General features: G+C 42.2%; 1 protein-coding gene across 1 annotated transcript in view; it reads left to right on the forward strand.

Annotated features, from left to right (window-relative positions):
- Positions 1–21,989, forward strand: part of Ttc39b (tetratricopeptide repeat domain 39B) — a 112,354-nt gene that overhangs the window by 16,642 nt on the left and 73,723 nt on the right. The window contains exon 2 of the mRNA XM_041651309.1: positions 9,694–9,728. Within this exon, the coding sequence (XP_041507243.1) occupies positions 9,694–9,728 (35 nt within the window). The remainder of the gene's footprint in view (positions 1–9,693; positions 9,729–21,989) is intronic.

Consider the following 21,989-nt stretch of genomic DNA (forward strand, 5'->3'; position numbering starts at 1 on the left):
CTGCAGTGCTGGTGATTAAAATCAACACCGCTGGAGGGGCAGGTGTTCCAGATAAAATGTCCTGAGAAGGTATGGAGCCCTTTCTGTCGTGGGTTAGTACCTTACTCTACTCATAGAGATCTGTCAAGAAAAAAGACTGTCAATGTTCTAAAAGAGAATAGTATAAAAATTCCAGATTAAGAAGCAGGAGAGTCACGAGAGCCGAGTGCACTAGCTGGCTCTGGCTGGAGCTCATCCTGCAGGATTGAAAAGTGCTGAGAAGATGCCACTGGGTCACCTGACATATGGTAACCTGGGTAGTGGTATAAAGTGGTCTGATTTATAAAACCGGGCTGTGGAAGAGGTAAACATGTAAACAATTTTTTTTTCTTTTTTGGTCCAACAGCTCCCAAATAACAACACAGAGACAGCTTATTCATTATGAATGGCTTATAGCTTAGGCTTGTTCCTAACTAGCTCTTATAACTTAAATTAACCAATATTTTTATTAATCTACCTTCTACCATGTGGGTTTTACCTCTATCTCAATCTGTATGTCTGACTCTTCCACATCTGGCTGGCTTCTCTGCCTCTCTTCCTCCCAGAGTCCTCTCTGTTCCCAGAAGTTCCACCTATATCTCCTGCCTATTGGTTGTTCAGCTCTGTATTTAACCAATCACAGCAATTTATCTTCACACAGTGTACAAATATCCCACAGCATAAACCTCACTGACCTTACTCCCAGATGGTTCAGAAAAATCAATTGTGGGATGGCTAGACAGGAAGTAGGGGAAAGGAGTGGGGGACAAAGGAAGAGCAGGTTATAAAACCAATGTGGCAACGTGGCAAGAGAGGTGAATTTTTGGGTAGTGGCATACAGGTGTTCCTTGTGCTAGTAACCTGACGACTAAGTGTGTTAGTTTGCAGTTTTTTCCAAATGATGTTTTATTAAAAAGTTGCCAGGGCAGAGACCCACATCGGAGCACTGGACTGAGCTCCCAAAGTCCAGTTGAAGAGTGGGAGGAATGAGAATATGAGTAAATAGGTCAAGACCATGATGGGTTCACCTACTGAAACAGCTTACCTGAGCTAATGGGAGCTCACCAACACCAGCTGGCCTGGGAAGGAACAAGCATAGGTCCAAACTAGTCCCTCTGAATGTGGTTCACAGTTGTATGGCTGGGGCAGATTGAGGGGTCATTGGCAGTGGAACCAGGATTTATCCCTACTGCATGTACTGGCTTTTTGAGAACCTAATCTCTTTGGATATAAATCTTGCTCAGCCTAGGGATAGTAGGGAGGGCCTTAGACCTTCCACAAAGCAATGTGCCTCACCCTCTCGGAGGAGTGGATAGGGGTGGGGTGGGAGGGTGTATGGAGGGAATGGGAGGAGGGGAGAGAGTGGGAACTTGGATTGGTATTTTTTTAAATCTAATAAAATAAAATAGGGAAACAGAAATACAGTTGGAGAGATATAATAGAATAAATATAATATGAAAAAATTTGCCAGGGTGAGAAGGATCAGGTGTATGGAAGTGCCTCTGGCCTTACTGTGCCCTGCTTTCTTCTGAGGTGCTGCATCTGCTTCTTAAAGGGACAGTCTCCCGTTTAATGGCGTTCAGATTGCTCATGCTCTGTCAGGGACACACAGGCATTCTTGCTAGGAAGTGTTAAACCGCTCAGAAGCCAGCACGATCTTCCTTCCTCTTTACCATTCTTCCCCTCCGACCTCAGAAGGAACCTGCTATGTCTTGTATGACTTATTATTGGTTAGCATTCTCACAGGGCGTCTTACAAATATAAATGGGATGCTCCATCATGCATCTCTTCCAGAACTGTGATTTTTCACTTAATACGTCTTAGAAATAGATCCACTCCTGTTTTTCATGTAACAACTGAAGAGAATTGAGTGAGATAATTGTACCGTAGTTTATCTATGGAAGATCACGCAATCAAATATTTTCCCTAAGACTCTATGTTAACAGGATCCTTGTCCACGGACATTTTTATTAATTTATTAATTGTGTGTCACATATGCATGCGCATGTGGGCACCTTCATGCCACGGCAGGAGTATGGAGGTCTGAGAACAAATTACAGGCGTCTCTCTACCGTGTGGGGCCTGGGACTTGAACTCTGGTCTCCAGTCTTGGGAGTAGTCATCTTTACCCACGGAGCCGTGTTTTAGCAGTGTGAAACTGAAGAAAGAGCATTGTGGTGTGAACTCTGTTCCTTTTCTTTGAAGAGTACTCCCTTTAGCGATAGTTCAGATAGCACTAAGTCTTGGTTCTGCTTGCTATTGGTCCCATGAATAAAATTATTCCCCTGCTCCCTCCATACTAGGCCCTTAGCTGTTCTATGAATTGTGGGTAGGTAAGGTATTGGTTAGCACTGGACGGCAGGGGTGTTGCTATAGCAAGTGATCTGCAAGGTTGATTTTGCAACCATAAAGATACTAGCCAAGTAATATCAATGAACATGAAATAACTTTCTCATCTATGCTAAATAAATTCAGTATATATAATTGTAAAAGACCTTTTGCAAACGAATGTTATGTTTTGTGCACTGCAATATACATCTTTTAGAATATCTTTTATGTATTCTTTGACATTTCATACATGTGCATACTGGATTTTGATCATATTTCCTCCTAAATGCAGTGCACATTTTATGTGCATACATTGCTCATTCCTCTGTGGAGTCATGATATGTTATGGTTTTTCAAGACAGAGTTTCTCTTTGTAGCCCTGGCTGTCCTAAATCTCTGTAGACCAGACTGTCTTGAACTCATAGAGATCCGCCAGGCTCCCTGCAGTGTGAGTGCTTAAAAGTCTTGACTTTAGAACTTCTCCCTTAAACTGCAACATCTCCTTATAAAGTTAACTTTCGTTTTTTTATAAAACGTTCATATGTGAGCAAGGGAAGCTAAAGCCGCACTGTCCCAGTCTTTTCATGAGAGCGACATCTGGTGGTTGAGTTATAATCTCATCACTTCCCTGGGCTTGTTGAAAATTCCAAAGAATCCTTGTGTGAGCTGTTTGCTTTGCTTGGTAGTCACAGCACCCAGCTGTGGAGGATGTGGTTGGTGGCGCTGATCCTTGCGCACTCCCAGAAGCCCGGTGCTCCTTTTGGGTGCATCACCATAACCAGCCGTCCCTGAGGTTTGTTTGCGTGTGTGCACTGAGGTTTGTTTGTGTGTGTGTTTGTTTGCAGATGGCTGCACTGAGTTTTATTTTTTTTAATTTAATTTTTTTTTTTTTTATGTATTGCAAAGACTTTATGACTTTGGAACTATGCCATCCTCTCTGCTTTACTCCTGGCTGGATCCCCACAGGTTATGTGTGTGTTGGCCAAGGTCACACTGCTCCCCGGGGCACTGAGGACCTTTGAGTCTGTGTCAACAGTTCTGCTTCCCATGCTGGGATGTCAACTGTGTGAGAAGGAAATGCAGTGCGGGGTTCCAAGGGAAGAGATGGTGGTTAACATGTGGGAGTCTCTCTTTGCTACAAACACACTCTCTTCTGATTATTTCCCCCCTTCCAGGAGATGCTCAGAATCTCAGATATAAAAAAAAAGAGTTAAGAGCCAGGTGGTGGTGGCCACACACACCTTTAATCCCAGCACTCCGGAGGCAGAGGCAGGTGGATCTCTGTGAGTTCGAGGCCAGCCTGGTCTACAAGAGGTAGACTCCAAAGCTGCAGAGAAACCCTGTCTCAAAAACAAAGCAGAGAGAGAGAGAGAGAGAGAGAGAGAGAGAGAGAGAGACAGAAAGACAGAGACAGAGAGTTAAGTATGATGAGGGCTTCTAGCGCTGTCTTCAGGAGTCAGCCGACTCACCTAATTTCTTGGGATGAATATCCCCTGCAGCTGTATTGGTGCAACCTGTTTTGAGTCAGGCCTGTCTTCCTTAAGAGAGAGAACATTGTGTCACCAAAATCCTTACAGAACTTCTGGAGGGGGTTGAGATTCCCATCAGAGCGTCAGGAAGTGGAGGATTCAAGGGACTTGTCTCAGGTCAAGGGCAGAATCAAGGTCTGCACCCAGACTGGTCTACCTCCCAAGCCTAAGTGGTATTTTCCACCATCCTCTCCTGGCAGTGTGATTAAGTCACTAATGTATATTTATTTATGGTGATAGCGCTCAGACAAGCTTGCCCCTTAGACGGCACAGCACCTGACGGAGCATGTGACCCCCCTAGACTTTCCAGGGAGTCCTGCACAGACTTGAAGAGTGCTTTTTGCTGGGGGGTGGGGAGGGAGTTGGTGGGTGGGAACTCATTTCATCGCGTTGTGGTTACGTCAGTGGGCACTGACTGCCCTTGACTCTCCGATCAGAGATCACCCCGATTCTCCTAATGACTGTCTCCTGTAGGTATTGTGGGTGTCCCCCATCTTCCCAGGTTACAAATGCTGGACTGGGTGGAAAGGGTTTGCTGTGATGAATGAAAAGGAGGTGGGGCAGACAGCTCACGCGAGTGTGCTTGGTTTGTGTCACCCTCCTGCCCTGAAATGATGAACGGTGGTGTGGTGTGGGCACACTTGACACACCCTCCTCCAGGAGTTAGGGCCTCCATGCCACAGTCATCGAGTGCCCTCCTAAATCACCTCCGCACATTTCTTCGGTGTTGATCAAGGCTCTTCTGTACTTTAGCAGCATCCTCTGGTGGCGACGTGCTGTGCCGTGCCAGCTCCGAGCCGATGACGCACCAGCACAGTTTCTTACGTGTGTGAAGGGAAAAGCACTTTTGTGTGTTTGACATTTTTTTTAATGAAGATCTTCACGTCATTGTGTGTGAATCATGTGTCATGTGTAGGTTGCTCCCGTAGATAACTGAGTCATCTGGGTAAAATATAACCCACCAGAATGAAGCAGCTGCTTGATACAAGTGGACTGTTTGATTTTTTTATAGTCCCCCTCCTTTTTTTTTTTTTTTAAAAAAAAAAAAGCGTCTGCGATAGGGTCTCACTGTATAGCCAGGGCTGTCCTATACCTCACTTTGTAGACCAGGCTGGCCTCGAACTCACAGAGACTCAGTTGTCTCTTCCTTTGAGTGCTGGAATTAAATAGATGTGCCACCATGCCTGGCTATAGTTCCTACATTTATAGAAAATGGTCATTCCCATCAGAATGATTTAATCTATAACCCCAGATTTTTGCTTTTAGATTTGTGATTTAAAAAATTATTATGTTATTTGTAAAAATGAACTTTTAAGCATCAGAAGGCTTAAGCCAAATGCTCGTAGTCTCAGCACTTAGGAGGCTGAAGGGTGGCCTGGTGGGCAGATCCCCTTGAGTGTCAGAGTCCCGTATCTGCCGAGACAACAAGGTGAAGGATGTCTGGAGGGGAAAAGAAGGAAGGAAGGAAGGAAGGAAGGAAGGAAGGAAGGACAAACGGAAGAATGTTTGAAGCCAGACATAATAGCTTTTAATCTCTGTGAATCTGAGGCCAGCCTGGCGTACACAGAAAGTTTTGGGTCAGTGGGTGAACCTTTGTCTGAGGTAGTAAGAGCACATTCCTGGGTGACCCTAGAGCCTGCAGTAGCAGGAGGCAGGAGGCTGCCTGCGAGGAGCCTGCCAGGAGCCTGTGAGGCTACGCAGTCGTAAAGGTCCCAGGCAAACTTGCTCTTCTGGTTGGTGATGTCACTATTACACGATTAGAATTTTGTTTTAAAAGACAGTGTGGTGTTTTGAGATAAGGTCCTGTAGCCCATGCTGGTCTTGAATCTTCATTCTTTCTGCCTCAGTCTCTGAGTCCTGGGATTAGAAGTCTCTGCCACCAGGTGTGACTTTAAGTTTTCCTGAGGCCTGTTTCTGTTAACTGAAAGTTTTCATTTTTCCTTAAAAATTTTAAATATGAAGGCCAGATTTAAAGACCTGTGGGTCAGAGGCTCAACGGTGCTACTTTCTTTTTCTTCCTTTACTCTGTTCTAGAAAGTTGTATTTTGTTCACCGCTAGAGCTAGGAGCAGTTCCAGGTGCAGCTTTGGAGCTGGTCTCTGGAGCAGTAGCATTTATAGCTTGTGATTAAGAGCTCTGTGGTTCAGTTCAGGTCCACAAAGGACTCACTTTGATTTCCTTTCTTTATTTTTGAGACAGAATTTTGCTGTGTAGTCTTGGCTGGCCTAGACTTTATTTATATAATAATGTTCTTCCATTAGATAGTAGAACTGAAAATGACTCAGAAGAAACCAGAGGACAATTGGGGTGGTGTTTGAGAGGAAAAGCAAACAAACAAAAAACAAAAAACCAGGGTAGGCAAGCTGCCCGCCTGGAAGCAGTGGGTGAGGAGAAAGTCAAGTCTTTGGGGCCACAGGCCAGAGAACCTGGCAGGCTCATTCATGGAAGATCGTTTAGGAGCTGGATAGCTGTGTTCAGAGAGAGCGAGAATACCCGGAGCGCCAGCCAAGCTGACTGAGGATTTTGACTGGCGTCTGGAAAGGAGATGGAAGGAGGAAGCTATGCTTTCCTGTTGGAACTTGCGACAGCGGATGGGCTTAGCAAGCAGTGGAGCTCTGTCAGCAGCTGTGCCGAGGCATGCTTCCAGCCTAGAAAGTCTGTATCTCATCAAGGGGACCATTGTTACTTTCAAATATTTTTTAAAGAAAAGATTTATTTTTATTTATGCGTATGCGTGTGTCTCTCTGCGAGTGTATGCACATGGGTTCACGGTGTCCAAGGAGGCCCAAAGAGGGTGTTGGATTCCGGGGAGCTGGAGTCACAGGTGGCTGTGATCCCCCGATGTAGACGCTGAGAACCAGACTCAGGCCCTAGGCACGAGTGGCCCACATTTATGACAGCTGAGCATCTCTCCAGCCCCACGCTCATCTTAGCATCTTTCAGGTGTGATGGACACATTTCCTGAAGAATCTTTTCTTGGCCAAGTGATTGGCAAACCCACATGGCTTAACTCTCAAAGGGAAGAAGAAACAGTATTTCTCTGTGATCTAGAATGGCAAGTCACCATCCAGGGCTAGAGATACAACTCAGTCCCATCCAGGGTTAGAGATACAACTCAGTCCCATCCAGAACTAGAGGTACAACTTAGGTCACCATCCAGGGCTAGAGGCACAACTCAGGTCACCATCCAGGGCTAGAGGCACAACTCAATCCCATCCAGGGCTTAGAGGTACAACTCAGTCCCATCCAGGGCTAGAGGCACAACTCAGGTCACCATCCAGAGCTAGAGATACAACTCAGTTCCATTCTTCAGGCCAAAAATCACAAAATAGCTGATTAAAAAGCATCAAAAAGCCAGGCGGTAATGGTGCATACCTTTAATCCCAGCACTGGGGAGGCGGAGGCAGGCGGATCTCTGTGAGTTCAAGACCAGCCTGGTCTACAAGAGCCAGGATAGGCTCCAAAGCTACAGAAAAACCCTGTCTCAAAAAACCAAAAAAAAAAAAAAGCAACAAAACAAAAAATAGCCATACTTTACCAAGAGGACAACAAGCCCTGATTCCTCAACCCTCCCTTTTATAAGGTATTGCAGATTCTTTTTCTCCAGTTTTTCTTTTATTAAAAAAAAAATACCAATCCAAATTCTCACTCCCTCCCCTCCTCTCACTCCCCTCCTACTCCCTTCACAGACCCTCCCACCCTACCCCCTCTAATCCTAAGAGAGGGCCATGCACCCCACCCTGTGGAAAGTCCAAGGCCCTCCCTACTACATCTAGGTTGAGCAAGGTTTACATCCAAAGAGAATAGGATCCCATGAAGCCGGTATATGCAGTAGAGAAAATCCAAGTGACACTATCAGTGGCCCCTCAGTCTGCCCCAACTGTGCAAATCTTTTAAAATAACTTAACCAAAAAACTCTGCTATTACTGTGTTTATTGTGTATGAACAGAGCCAAAGTGAGAGGGCATATGCCAGGGCACACTGTCAGAGAACGGCCTTGTGGGCTTTTTTCCTCCCCTCCTGCCTTTTGTGGGTTCTGGGGATTGAACTCAAGTTCTGCGGCTTTGGTGGTGAGCTCATTCAGTTCCCACAGCCACCGCTCACCATCTGGCAGTGGCGGGTGTTTCAGACCTAAAGCAGGGAGCTGCTTCCTCCTTTCACGTGGTATTTTGTATTTTCTCTTTCTTCCAATTAGTTATTTGCCGAGGAAACAAGGAAGATGATTACAGATTATAAGTATTGTGGACGAAAGAAGTCAGTTGCTATTCTTGGTAACTTTAATTAGCGTGATCAAAGACCTGACCTTGAGGAAATGACTATCCGAGCTGAAACCGACTGAGGAGAGTCAGCCCTGAGCCTTTGGAGGGAGGAGGGAGTCGCTGAGAAGAATGATCTGTGGCTGTAGAAGGATAGCTCAGAGTCCGGGGCTGGTGGAGGTGTGCTGAGAGGCTGGTGGGTGGAGGTGTGCTCAGAGGGGCGGGTGGGTGGAGGTGGGCTCAGAGGCTGTCTGGCAGGTCTCTGAAGGCTGTGGGAAGGAGCTGGGTTCAGCACAGCGAAGCCTCCTAAAGGGTCTGGGGGGGGGGGGGGTTGGTGTGTGCAGGGTTAAAGGGAAAAAAGAGGGGGCTCTTGTGTGGACACTGGTGGGAGGTAGGGAGGCCGGTGAGGTGGCCCTTGTAGAGGTGCTGGCAGCTTGGACCATAGTGTCATGCTAGGTAGGGGTGGAGAGAGAAGGGGCTTTGACATTGAGCTCTTTGGGAAGCATCCCAAGTAGCTGGGAGGCAGTCCCCTTTGAGTTTATGTGAGTTCTGTGCGAGGATGTGTCTGAGTGTGGAGTGTATGGTCCATGTGAGATGGAGCAGGGGAGAGAAAGGGGGACGGAGGGAGAGGGAATATGAATATGTGAATATGTTCTGGCTAGTTTTATGCCAACTTGACACAAGCTAGAGTCATCAGAGGGGAAGGCTCCTCAATAGAGAACATGCCTCTATGCTCTTGAGCTGTCGGCAAGCCTGTCGGGCATTTTCTCAATTAGTGATTGATGGGAGAGGGTCTGGCCCATTGTGTGTAAGGGCCACTTTTGGGCTGGCGGTCCTGGGTTCTATAAGAAAGCAGGCTGAACAGGCCTTGGGGAGCAAGCCAGCAAACAGCACCCCTCCATGGCCTCTGTACTAGCTCCCGTCTCCAGGTTCCCACCCTGACTTCTTTCAGTGATGAGCAGCAGCGGAGGTGTAAGGTAAACAAACCCTTTCCTCCCGTGCTGCTTTGCTCATGGTGTTTCATCACAGCAGCAGGAAGCGTAACTAGGACAGAACATGGTGATGCTTTTGAGCAGGTTACTGGCATGCAGCAAGGGGCGTGTGGTGGCGGGAAGCCTAGCTCAGGATGAGAGGCTTGGTGGGTAGAGATGGAGAGATGAAGGTCTGGAGGAAACTGACATGTAGTCAAGGAGAAACTGAAGACTGATTCAGGCATTTCCTGTTACTCACAGAAGTTCTGCATCAGCGGTGAATGAAACCGAGGAATAAAAGCAACTGAATGCCACAGGCCACACTTTGAAACAGGCAACGTTGACTGCAGGCTGAGTGTTTTTTTTTTTTTTTTTTTTTTTTTTTTTTTTTTATCAGTCTCAATCACAGTAAAAGCAGAGAGAAAGAAATCTCACTTAAATTCAGAGATTGTGTGAGTGGAATTCCATCGGCTGGGAGTTGTAACTCTGTTCCTGCTCGTCCTTACCCTCTTCCCTAAGCACAGACTCACCCTTTTCACATTAGAAGTTCTTCACTCTGGAGAAACTCACTCTAGTTTTTATTCCTTTCCAGGACATCTTTGAAGATGCCTTGGAGACCATCTCTTTGTAAGTAATAATATAATAAAGAAATGTTATAGTGAGAAATTCATTGTGTATAAAATGTCAATATTTCAGCGGGCAGTGGTGATAAACGCTTTTAATCCCAGCACTGAGGAGAAGGAGATGGGTGGGTTTCTGAGTTCAAAGCGAGCCTGATCTACAGAGAGAATTCCAGGACAGCCAGGACTATTATATAGAGAAACCTTGTCTTGGGGAAAAAAAAAGTCAATATTTCATTCTCAATTTTTTGAGCGAAGTGGCCACTGTCTGGTCTCTAGTGAGAGTCAGGATGTGATCATACTCGAGGGGCTCCCTAACTTTCTCGGCTGCATTTTAGTTCTTGCATTGTTTAATAAAAGAAAGTGCTTTCCAGCAAATTGTTTTGTTTCTGCTAACATTCTAAATGTTTTCTATATTATTTACATGATTAGTTTAGTTAATAGATTGTTGCTTTTGGTCCGTATTTAACTACACGTTTGAGCCCGAGTAGTCCTTTGTTTTGTTGTGTGTGTGCTTTGTTTTTTTTTGAGATAGGGTTTCTCTGTGTAGCCTTGGCCGTCGTAGAACTCACTCTGTAGACCAGGCTGGCCTTGAACTCACAGAGATCTGCCTGCCTCTGCCACCACTGCCTGACCTGAGTGGTTTTTGTAATAATTTAAAATGACTAAATAATATTAGATGTAGTAGGACACCATAGTTCACTACCTCTACATTGTCAGACATTTAAGCTGTTACTATTTTAAAAACTTAAAAAAAAATTTTATTTGTATGAGTGTTTTACTCAAGTGTATGTCTGTGCATCACACGTATGTAGTGCCCTCAGAGGCTAGAAGAGAACATCGAATCCTTTGGAACAGGAATCATGGACAGTTGTGGGCGGCAGTGTAGGTGCTGGGAATTGAACCTGGGTCTTCTGCAAGAGCAGCAAGTGCTATTAGCGGCTGAGCCATCTCTCCAGCTCTAAAAAAAAAAGGTTCAAGTGATGTATGTTTTCATATATTGAACTCGGTCACGTGTTTGAATTACTAGTTTATGTTTGAATTATTTGTGTGGCCCAGGCTGGCCTCTAACACTTGATCTTCCTGTCTCTAGAGTGTTAATAGAGGCATAAACCACCAGCCTGGCTTTCTCTTATGTGCTTATGGATTTTAAATTATATGCATCTTCCATTTGCTAACGTCTACTTAATACTTTTATCTTAGAATTATAAATTTTTATTTTGATCACAATTCTTACTGTTTTTGTTGTTGATTGCCTCTCAGACAAAAAAGAAAAAAACAAACCACTTTAATCATAGTAAGGATTGGAAAGCCCCTTTCGTTTTGAAATGGTCTCAGATTCTAGGAGTTCCTATAACCTGCCCTGACTTTCCTTATTATTCATTTAGTAACTAGCACATTGTATTTGCCGTACTGATGAGTCAACATGGATCCGCCTACATTTCAGATCTGAGTGTCCTCTCCATGCCTTATTGTGGGCTTTGTCCTTAGCTCTCAGTGTTTTTGCAAAGCTTTGGGAAATTTTAGGAGGCGGGGCACAGTAGCCTTTAGGTCACTGGGGACATACTGATGGAGGAAATGATGCGGCCCTAGGCTCCCACTTCCCTTTTTGCCTCCTGGCTATCACAAGCTGAATGGCCTTCTTTTGCCCTGCACCTCCATCTACCAAGATGGACTGCCTTGTCATAGACCCCAAAGCAGTGAGGCCAGCCAGCTGTGGAGTAAACCTCCAGAGTGTGAGCCCAAATAAACCGTTTGTTATTTTAAGTTGACAGATCTCCAGCATTTGTTACAGTAACGGAAAACCAATGCTGATCATTTTTTGTAACTGTAGCCTGGCCATTGTTCTTATTTCTTTAGATTTTACCTCGTGTCCCTTTTTTCTCTTGCTATCCCAACTAAAATATCATTCTGTATTTAGTCAGCATGTCTGTTTAGGCTGCATTATTATTATTGTTATTATTGTTGTTGTTGTTACTTTTTTGGAGACATGATTTCACTGTCTGGTCTTGGCTGACCTGAATACAAATATCAGCACAGCCGGGCGGTGGTGGCGCACGCCTTTAATCCCAGCACTCGGGAGGCAGAGGCAGGTGGATCTCTGGGCTCTGGTCTACAAGAGCTAGTTCCGGGACAGGCACCAAAGCTACAGAGAAACTTTGTCTCGAAAAACCAAAAAAACAAAAACAAAACCAAAACCAAAAGAAACCAAAAAACCCCGCAAATATCAGCACATGGACTGTGTCCTTTGAAGAAATTTAAGTTGCTCATGAGTTTTGTGACATGTCTGGAGGTGTGGTCAGTTAGCACCATCTCATAGCATGTAGGTCTGCCATAAGTGCTGACCCACAGCTCTCCACCAGCTCTCCTGTGGGATTCTGTTTCTTGGATGAACCATTAGATGCTGGCATGTGCTCCTTGGTGCACTCACGACAGGCTATTCTTTCCTAGTTTGTGCATACATCCTGTTTATGGGTGTGTATGGAATAATTTGTTCATAAAGCAACCGTGACATTCCATAGGAAGAATGTATGTCTTAGGGTTTCAGTTACTCTGAAGAGACATCATGGGGGGACATGTCACATGTATGTCAGAGCAGTTGCAGGGTTAATGTGTTCTCGGCAGTGGCTTCTCATGCTGTAGCACCCTGCCAAAGTTTGAGGAGTTTGTGGGTGTTAGTGGGGTCCTGAGGTTGCATCTGGTGCTGGTTGTGTCAGTGCACAAGAACTCCTGAGAGCTCGCCAGACTTGGAGAAGGTGAAATAGGTCGGGATTTTCAGCCGGGTGGTTAGTAGCTTACAATGGAAATAAAAATACTTTGTGAACATCTTTTCTTTCTCACCCTGTTCTTTTCAACCATAAGTTATACATTAGTATGATGTCATAGGGCCATTTTTTTCATTTGATTTGATCAATTGGTGTTAATGTATTATTTTGTCTATTTTAAGGTTTTAAGGGTACATATTGACAAGTAATTGTTAGCAGATATTTAGTTATTTTTTTCATATTGGCTGGGTTCATCAGACACTCCTTCAGTGATGATCATGCCAACCTGCATAGGTGAGCAGTCATTGTACATAAAATCAGGTAAAGGTGTCAGTATTTTATGGTACCTTTAGTTACCTAGTGGGTCCAAGTGAGGAGCCAGGGCTTTTTAGCAATAGCCTGTTTCTATTCCTCTTTATATGGTGGAAGAGGCAAACCTGAAGTAGGAGGCTGCTTGTTTGTTTCCCGACTGCCTGGCTGCCCAGACTCCCAAAATTAACTACATAGAAACTGTATTAATCAAATCACTGCTTAGCCCATTAGCTCTAGTCTCTTATTGGCTAACTCTTACATCTTAATTAACTCATTTCTATTAATCTGTGTATCACCACATGATTGTAGCTTACCAGCAAGGTTCCAGTATGTCTGTTCCTGGCAGCAGCTACATGGCATCTCCCTGAATCTGCCTTCTTTCTTCCACTGTTCACTTTAGTTTTCTCTACCTAGCTCTAGTCTGTCCTGCTATAGGTCCAAGGCAGGTTCTTTATAAATCAGTGGTAATCACAGCATACTGAGCAGGAATACCACATCAGCTCCCCTTTTCTGTCTAAATGAAAAGGAAGATTTTAATTTTAACATAGTAAAATTACATATAACAAAACCATATCAAGTAGGAATTACAGTTACAATATTTATATCTACTTTATCTTTTATGATAACTAAGGAAAACTGTAACTATCTGTTCTTCAACTCCATCAAAGATCCCAGAAGGATATAATATTACCTAAGTAATTAGGAAGTGCATTGTAAACAACTTCCAAAACTCTAGAATTGACAGAGATATTTTGCTGCCTGGACAGTCATCCAAAGTTCTTCTGTAGCGTTGGAGCATCCATCTTCAGCCTACAGGCCCATAGTGTCTGGCAGACTTTTCAATGAAGCAGGAACTCTGAAGGATGGTCTCACCTTCTTTAGGCAACTTCAGCAGTCATTTCTCTGTGGGTTCTGCATGTCCAGTTCACACAGCATACCATCAAGCAGTCCAGGAAAAAGCAGTTTCTTGCCCAAATGGCTAGCAAACTCCTTAAGGAGCCTCTTTGGTGCCCATTTTCCTCTTGAAGTTATTGGTGCTGCCAAGAGCAAATGTGTCTCAATGTCATGAAAAGTCCTATGTTCTTAAAACATTTTAAATGCCATATTCTGAAAGTCTCTGAAAGATTTGAAGAATACCTATCTAACTGAAATATATCCCTGTACATCTAGAAAACTTAACTTACATGACTACAAGCTTGACTATTATTGATGATTATCTATTAACCTATATTTCTTAATTATACATTATATTTTTAAATGAGCTGCCCAAACACAATACCTTAATCAAGAGCAGAAATATACATAAAACAAAACTGACCTTAAATTTGTATCAATAAACCAAGATTCACACCAATGTAAAATTCTATAGCATATCCCCCTTTAAGTGTGAACAAACATTTATAAACAATATTTGGGAATATGGGAGTAGTTATCTCCAAACTGCTTCCTCCTGTTTATTGGGCAAAGTAATTTTTTGAGGGGTGTTCATGGCAACTTTTCAGGAGGTTTTGGTCCATTAAACCACATTAGTCTGGAAGGATTCCACAGTTTCTCATCCTCTGTAGAAACAAAAGAAAAACCTCCTTTCCAAAGCAGCATATTCTTAGACTCAAATTTTGACATCAAGAAACCTTTAAAACATATATGTTGGTTTAGCTTAGCAGTTCCTAGAATCAAATGTCTCTCTGCAGTCAAAAATTCAAAGAAAACACAATAATATACATAATCCAGACTCTGTGTATATTCCATCTTTATGTGGCTTATTTTTACTCTATTGCTTTGTAGTATTTATTTTATTATCTTTATTCCTTTAATCTATATAACCTATATTTTGTCTCTTTAAAGACTTTGTTTTAGGAGTGGGAAGAGGGGAGGAAGTATAAATTTTTGAATGGAAAAATTAAAAAAAAAGAAGTAGGAACTTAGTTGGATCCTTAGACTTTTGTTTAGAGTATAAAAGTATTTACTTCTCTATTCCTGAAATATAAGGTCTGGCTATTAGCCACACCTGTTGACAATAACCTTGAGAGAGCAGAACTCTCTGATTTAAATCTAAGTGGGACCTTTGAGGTAGAGACAGACAATAACCTTGAATTAATAGAGTTCCAAATCTCTGACCTTTGGACTAGGTGGAAACAGGCTCACATTTTTGGACTTCCACGTGTCTCTGGGTATAAACTTTCATATTTAGAAGATAATTTGACAGATTAACACTTAGAAAAGTAACAATACTAGATTCTCCCCATAGGGCCCATGATTCTCACACCTAGTAATACAACCCTGGCTGTTCTTTACTTGGACCATAGACTACAAGTCTTGTTTTTGATATTAACAACTCACTACTTATCACATGACTTATTCCTCTGGGTCATATTATATGTGGACTATTAATTATTCATAGATGTTTTAAGAGCTACATGGATATGATTGAGTCTCCAATTAGTTTTCAAAATAGCTTCAAAAAAACAAAATCCATTAAGAAATTCCATTAGTACTAAAAACTTACTGTGTAGATATCTTTATAATACTCCATTCTATCTCCTTTATATGGAAGCTGCCTGAATTAGTTGTTAGTAAGAACTTATATTTTTACAAAGTGTACAGAAGTAGTTGAATTAATGCTGGGATGGAGTAAATACAGCAAATGAATAGAAATAAAGAGACTGTACCCCACTCGAACCATTGTGTGTAGCAAGGAGCCCTCCAGCTGTCATTGTAACCATGTGATTTTGAGATGCCTAGATTAATACCAGACAATGATAATGCTTTCAGTTATGAGGGAACTTTTTAAACCTTTTTCAGTGACATTCTTAAATTCTCCCATGAAAACATGGGAGTCAGATAATATGTTGAAAAGTATATGGGTAAGTTTAAGTAGAAGGGAGTTGATATTTATAATTCTAACTCTGGATTAAAGGAAAACAAGTTAATACTACTATATTATGCTTTTAAAAAGTATGCTTTTAAAGTATGAAACGTTGCGATGAAAAACTAATGTTAATGTTTTCGTAGTGAAGAGCGCTGTTGCCTGGACCCATGTTGGGCAGTTCATAACCAGTAACTCCAGCTCCATGAGATGCAAGACCCTCTTCTGGGGAGCACAGACAATCGTGCCCTCATGTATATCCCAACACACAGGTGCACACACACATAAAATCATAAATAAAGCGATAATGTTCACCACTTAGTAACTTCTCTCGTCCATCCTTTCTTCTCTTGCTTTTCCTTCCTAATGCCTTATTTACTTGCATGTGCTTCTTAAGTCTTACATTTTGTTCAAAACAAAACATGTGTTACACATACTTCTGAGCCAGGCTTAATTTGATTAGCAAATCATTGACATCTCTATTCTTTTTTTTTTTTTTTGAAAGCAATGAAATGTTTGTGTTGGTTGTTGTGGGCTGCTATACAATTTTGGCTTTTTCTATTTTCCTAATAAATCAGTGTGATCCTCATGATAGGGGTTGTTCTGAGATGCACTTCAGAATATAGTAGAACACCATGCATTTGCAAATGTTCATACATGTAATTGAGTATATTTCTGTAATCTGTCCATATATTATGAATAATGTGTGTGTGCACATGGTGTCTGTTTATATGCATATTCCAGAGCTAGTAGTGCAAAGTTCAGTTATAAATCTACATATGAGATGTTCAAAAAACAAACAAAACAAAAACAAAAACAAGACTTTGTTTTAGTTTTTAAAACCATTTACTTCCTTTTATAACTTTCTATATTCTTCCTCTCTCTCCCAAGCTTATGTATATTTTAAATACACGGTGTCTTGTTTAGAGGTATTTTAAGTCTGAAACTGTCCTATTGTGCATCTGTAATCCTTTTCTGACCAGGACTGCTTCTTAAAATGCTAAAGCGCTTTGCTTGGACTAAGGCTGCTTTGCCTTTTAGCTCTGTCCAGTCCACTATGGTGGAGGTTCGCTCACTGCCTCTGAGACTGCTGGGTGGGAGCCATTCTCATCACTTCAACTCTGGTAACCAGTTGGCCTATGCTGCCACCAAGTAACTTGCAGCATGCTGCCCACAAACTCCATTTAAATGCTTGGCCTCTTGAAAGAGCCAGAGTTTGCACTGGCAGCACAGCCCAGGAAGCTGCCTTTCAAAACCACTTGGGTTTCTTTTTTTCTTTTTTCTTTTCTTTTTTTTTTTTTTGCTACCACTGAATTGGGAAGACCTCTCTTAAAGGAGCTGAGGCATGCTGCCAGCAAGCAGAGCCCATGCAAAAAAAATATAGCTAAACTTTGATTTTTAGTGTCTAGAATTCCTTTCCAAGCCCTCTCAGGTTTTATATGCATTTAACTAGCACATGTTGGAGTGCCAATTTGTAATAGGAGGTGAGGCTGCTTGTTTGCTTCCCGACCGCCCGGCTGCCCAGACTCCTGAAATAACCACATAGAAACTGTATTAATTAAATCACTGCTTGGCCCATTGGCTCTAGCTTCTTATTGGCTAACTATTACATTTTAATTTAACCCATTTTTATTAATCTGTGTATTGCCATGTGGCTGTGGCTTACCAGCAAGGTTCTGGCATGTCTGTCCCCACCAGTGGCTACATGGCATCTCCCTTACTCTAACTTCTTTTTCCCAACACTCACTTTCATTTTCCTGCCTAGCTCTGTTCTGCCCTGATATAGGTCCAAGGCAGTTTCTTTATTAATCAATGGTAACCACAACATACAGAGTTGAATCCCACATCACAATCCAATCAAATGCACATTATTTTGTAAGGACAGTAAAGCCATTCATGAGAGCAGAGCCTTTTAGAAGCCCTGTCTTGTACCCTGTTACCTGGGGATTCAACATAGGAATTTGTAGGTCCACAGATATTCAGACTGAAGCATGCACTGTTGAGAAAATATTCTCAAAGGAGAATGTAAAGATTTACAGTATACTAAAAAAGATTCCAGCCAAGAGATGGTTAAATAGTTAAAAGAAGATACTGCTTTTTGGCTTCTGTGAGTACCAAATACATGCATGGAACACAGACATGCATTCATACAAAGCACTAATGCACATAAAATGAAAAATTCCTGTCATCTCTGAGCAATGAAGGATAACTGCTGTTACTGTTCAAAGATGGACTGAAGGGGTCTTTTAAGATGTATATTTTTCACAAAGCAATGGTTTGTGGCTGGCTGTGTTTGTCAGCTCATAGATAATTCAGTAGTGTCCAGTCTGGCAATGTGAGCACTACCCATAGCTGGAGGGATCATTTCTGCCATTTCTCAACCATTGGCTGACTTGGTTTTTATTTGAAGTTTATGTAAATGACCCGTCAGTTCTTAAGTAATGAGCTCATTGTCTTTTTACTTCCACTGTCTTCTAGCTGCCTTTCCCCAACACTTCCATCCGTTCTCTTTTCTACCTGTGGTAAAATAGCCACTTAAAAATGACCAATAAAACATTTAAAAGCAGATGCTTGAGAATTTCATTTTTTGGAGTGTGTCACAGTTGCTGTTTTGAAAGTTAATCAGCATCTTTGTGACTCTTCTCCCCTCCCACTTCTTTCATTGTGCTCACAGAGCAGCATGTGTAGATCTCCTCTAAGGCTTAGGGACACCTGGCTGAGCATCATTTTACTGGTGTAGTTTAGTGTTGTGTATCACATACATTTAATAAATCTGAAGATTTAATAGCCAGCCACTAACGAATTAAAAGGGCTCACAGTTGCTGAAATCTGAAGAGGTATTAGGGGCTTATATACCTTCCATTATTCTGCAAAGTAATTCCCATGCTATTTATTTTACTTTTGTTGTTCAGAATGGGAATGTTTAAGACATCAGGAGTTGTCTTCTTACCCATAATCAGAACTTTCTGACTATGTTCGCTGCAGTGCTGAAGGGAAGAGTGCCTCAGGCACTCCATTTGGAAGCTTTGGGTTTCTGTCTACCCTGGTAGCCTTACTTTTGCTTTTGTGTTCTTAAAGGAAGTGTGTGCATATAGAGTTCTGCATGTCAGCTCTCCCATGAATTAAGGGATTATTTGGCTTTTATAAATTGTGAGTCAGAAGAATGTATGATGTGGTCTAACTTCTGTAAGAGATATCCCTTCCTTAGCTTAGAAGCAACACCTGTGTTTGAAATGAGCCCGCCTGTGGCTTCAGACCAACAATATTGTTTACAGATAGATTAATCCTGTATCTTTATTTTTTTAAATTTATTTATTTATTAAAGATTTCTGTCTCTTCTCTGCCTCCGCCTCCCATTTCCCTCCCCCTCCCCCAGTCAAGTCCCCCTCCCTCGTCAGCCCAAAGAGCGAATCCTGTATCTTTAATAGAGCTTGGTCACTAAGATAGAATATGGATGCTTTCCCACATAATTCCATGTAAGTAAGGTGTCTTTTGCAATACATATCCTTTCCCTTTCCTTCCCTTCCCTTCCCTTCCCTCCCCTCCCCTCCCCTCCCCTCCCCTCCCCTCCCCTCCCCTCCCCTCCCCTTTCGAGACAGGTTTTTTTCTGTAACTCTGGCTCTCCTGGAACTTGCTCTGTAGAACAAGCTGGCAGTGAACTCAGAGATCCACCTGCTTCTGCCTCCAGAGTGCTGAGATAGAAGGTATGCACCACCACCGCCTGGCTTGTAAAACATATCTTTAACCTATTAAATAATTGATTTGAAAGTATTTTGTTACCTTAGATATAAAAAAAGCTTCACAGATAAATGCTAATCAACATACAATATATATTGAACAAACACTGCTGTTTTTATAGAGGAAAAATGTGAGACATTTTGCTTATTTTCACGCAGCCCTATATAACATTAAAAAATATGTTATGAAAGGAAAAAAATAATTCTTGTAAATTTATCAAATAAGATAAAAGAATATAGTTTTGTATATTTCCCCATTTCTGGGGATCCATCCTGTCAGACTATGGATAAGAGAATGCCTGCTTTGCGTGGTAGTGATGGTGTTACTGCCTCCTCCCCTTCTTCCTCCTGCTTATCCTCCTCCTCCTCTTCTCCTGTTGCTAGTTTTATGAACTCACAGGACACTCTAGGATATCTGTTGAGCATGTTGTCTACATCATAGGGCATTGAGCTAGTTTGGGGACTTGACTAAAGCTGGTTGTGCATTGATGAAAGTTCTAGGAAGTCTTTAGTCTCCCTTAGGTGCATTTTGCTATGATGACATGCATACCAAGGCAAGTGGTGGAAGGGTTTATTTTGGCTTACACTTCCAGAGGGGAAGTCTACAATGGTGCAAACACTGGAGCAGGACACTGGCTGATCACATCTTCAAACACATGCAAAAGAGAGTGAACTGGAAGTGGGGAGAGGCTGCAGACTCTCAAATCCCTCCCCCAACAACCTACTTCCTTAGGTTAGATAAGGCTCCCAATCTCCCCAAACAGTGCCACCAACTGGGGACCATGCTTTTAAATACCTGAGCCTGTGGGGAATGTTCTTCTTCAAACCATCACATCCTTTTGATAACCTCCTCAGTGTCAGCACTTTTAGGGGAGAGGTACAAACACACATGTGGGATGGATAGTTTGGAATACTAAAGAAAACATACTAGGAAGTTATTCTTTAAACATTAAGAGCAAACAGAGGCAAACATTGTTGTATTCATTGGGTAGAGAAGTATGTTTTAAGCAGGGCACCAATGGGAAAAAATGATACTAGTGATCATTATGAGAAAACACTTATAAGATTATTTAAAAGAAGGCCTAAGGCCAAAAGGCTGGGGTTGTGTTTCAGTGGTAGGGAGCTTATATCTAGCATGTTCATAGCTCTAGGTCTGATGTCTAGTCTCTCTCTCTTTCATTCATTCTTTCTCTCTCTCACACACACACGTGCACATGCATGCACACACACATAGAACCCTTAAAACTTTTTCTTAGGGAATCTTTAGCCTTCCTCAGCTTTTGAGCATGTCAGTTAGGTTGGGAATACTTAGAAAACTGTAGTCTCTTTCCACTTAAAAGATTCCTGGAGTTATGTACACAGCCTACCTTTTGTTATTTCTTAATTATTATATTCTAATGATTAAATGTATAAAAGAATCTATATACATGATATCAATTATTCTCATATACATTACATTCACAAAGTATGGTTGAAATCTACATTTAAGTTTTCGTATAGGAGAAAGATAAAAGTTGAGAGTTAATTATGATGAACAGTGAAGATGTGAATTACAGTGTACTAAGGATTTTGCAGTTGGATTGCTACTTCTCCCCCATCCCTCAGTGTAACCTTCAGAAGAGCAGGTCTCTGATGTGTTCTTAGGTGTCTGTAGTTCTTTTGGGTAGCACAGTATTGACTACGTCTGCTGAGTAGCTAGCTTTTATGTTACATGGAACTCCAGGAGAACAGCAATTGTGTTTGCTCACCACACCATATAGCAATATAAAGTGTACAAGTATATTAATTGGCATTATATGCACTAACGCTTGTGAGCACTATTAGAAATCTGGGTGGTTGGATAAAGGTGCTCGCTGTCAAGCCTGACAACCCTGAGTTCACTCCCTGGACACACATCGTATGAGGAGAGAACTAACTCTTGTAGGTTGTTCTGTGGCATCCACGTTCCTCCCCTCCAACAAACAGTAAATAAATGTTTTAAAAAAAAGAAACGATAAGTCACATATATGGACGAATAATCGTATTTTTATGAAGAGAAGTTGTGTATCTAGGGAGAGAGGAAGCTGATAAGATACAGAAAGCTGATTGTGAACACAGGTCATGAAAGCTGGGAGATTGCCTAAGTTCCTCCCTACAGTTGTATAAGCAGAGAGTAGTTGCTGGAGGAAGAGGAAGAGGAGACTATCTTTAAAAGAGGTGCCTACAGGTTGGTCAGGAAGCGCTAGGTTCAGTCTCTCATGAGTTCACCCATGTGAATCTAAAACCCTGGGCAGGTCATCTCTGACTCTGACAGGTACTGACAATGTTAAATCCTGTACTTGTACCTTCTTTCCCTGCTCACCAGCTCCAATAATTTCCTCAATCATTTTAAATGTTTTTACCACTGTCTTTTGTAAATCCTGAATCTCTTGGCCTGCATATATTTCTAGTGATTTCATGGAGGCACCCAGCCTCTGGTCCTCATTCTGCACATGTGATTCCAAGGACTGAAGTTTTTCCTTTAAAGATAACATCTCATCCTTGATCATTATTTGGATAGCATGTAGATTGCCTTCCTGGATAGATACTCTATCCGCTAACCTATCATA

The sequence above is a fragment of the Microtus oregoni genome, unplaced genomic scaffold, assembly GCF_018167655.1.
Source record: "Microtus oregoni isolate MIOR12 unplaced genomic scaffold, Mior012 000005F_ref0000423, whole genome shotgun sequence".
NCBI lineage: Eukaryota > Metazoa > Chordata > Mammalia > Rodentia > Cricetidae > Microtus > Microtus oregoni.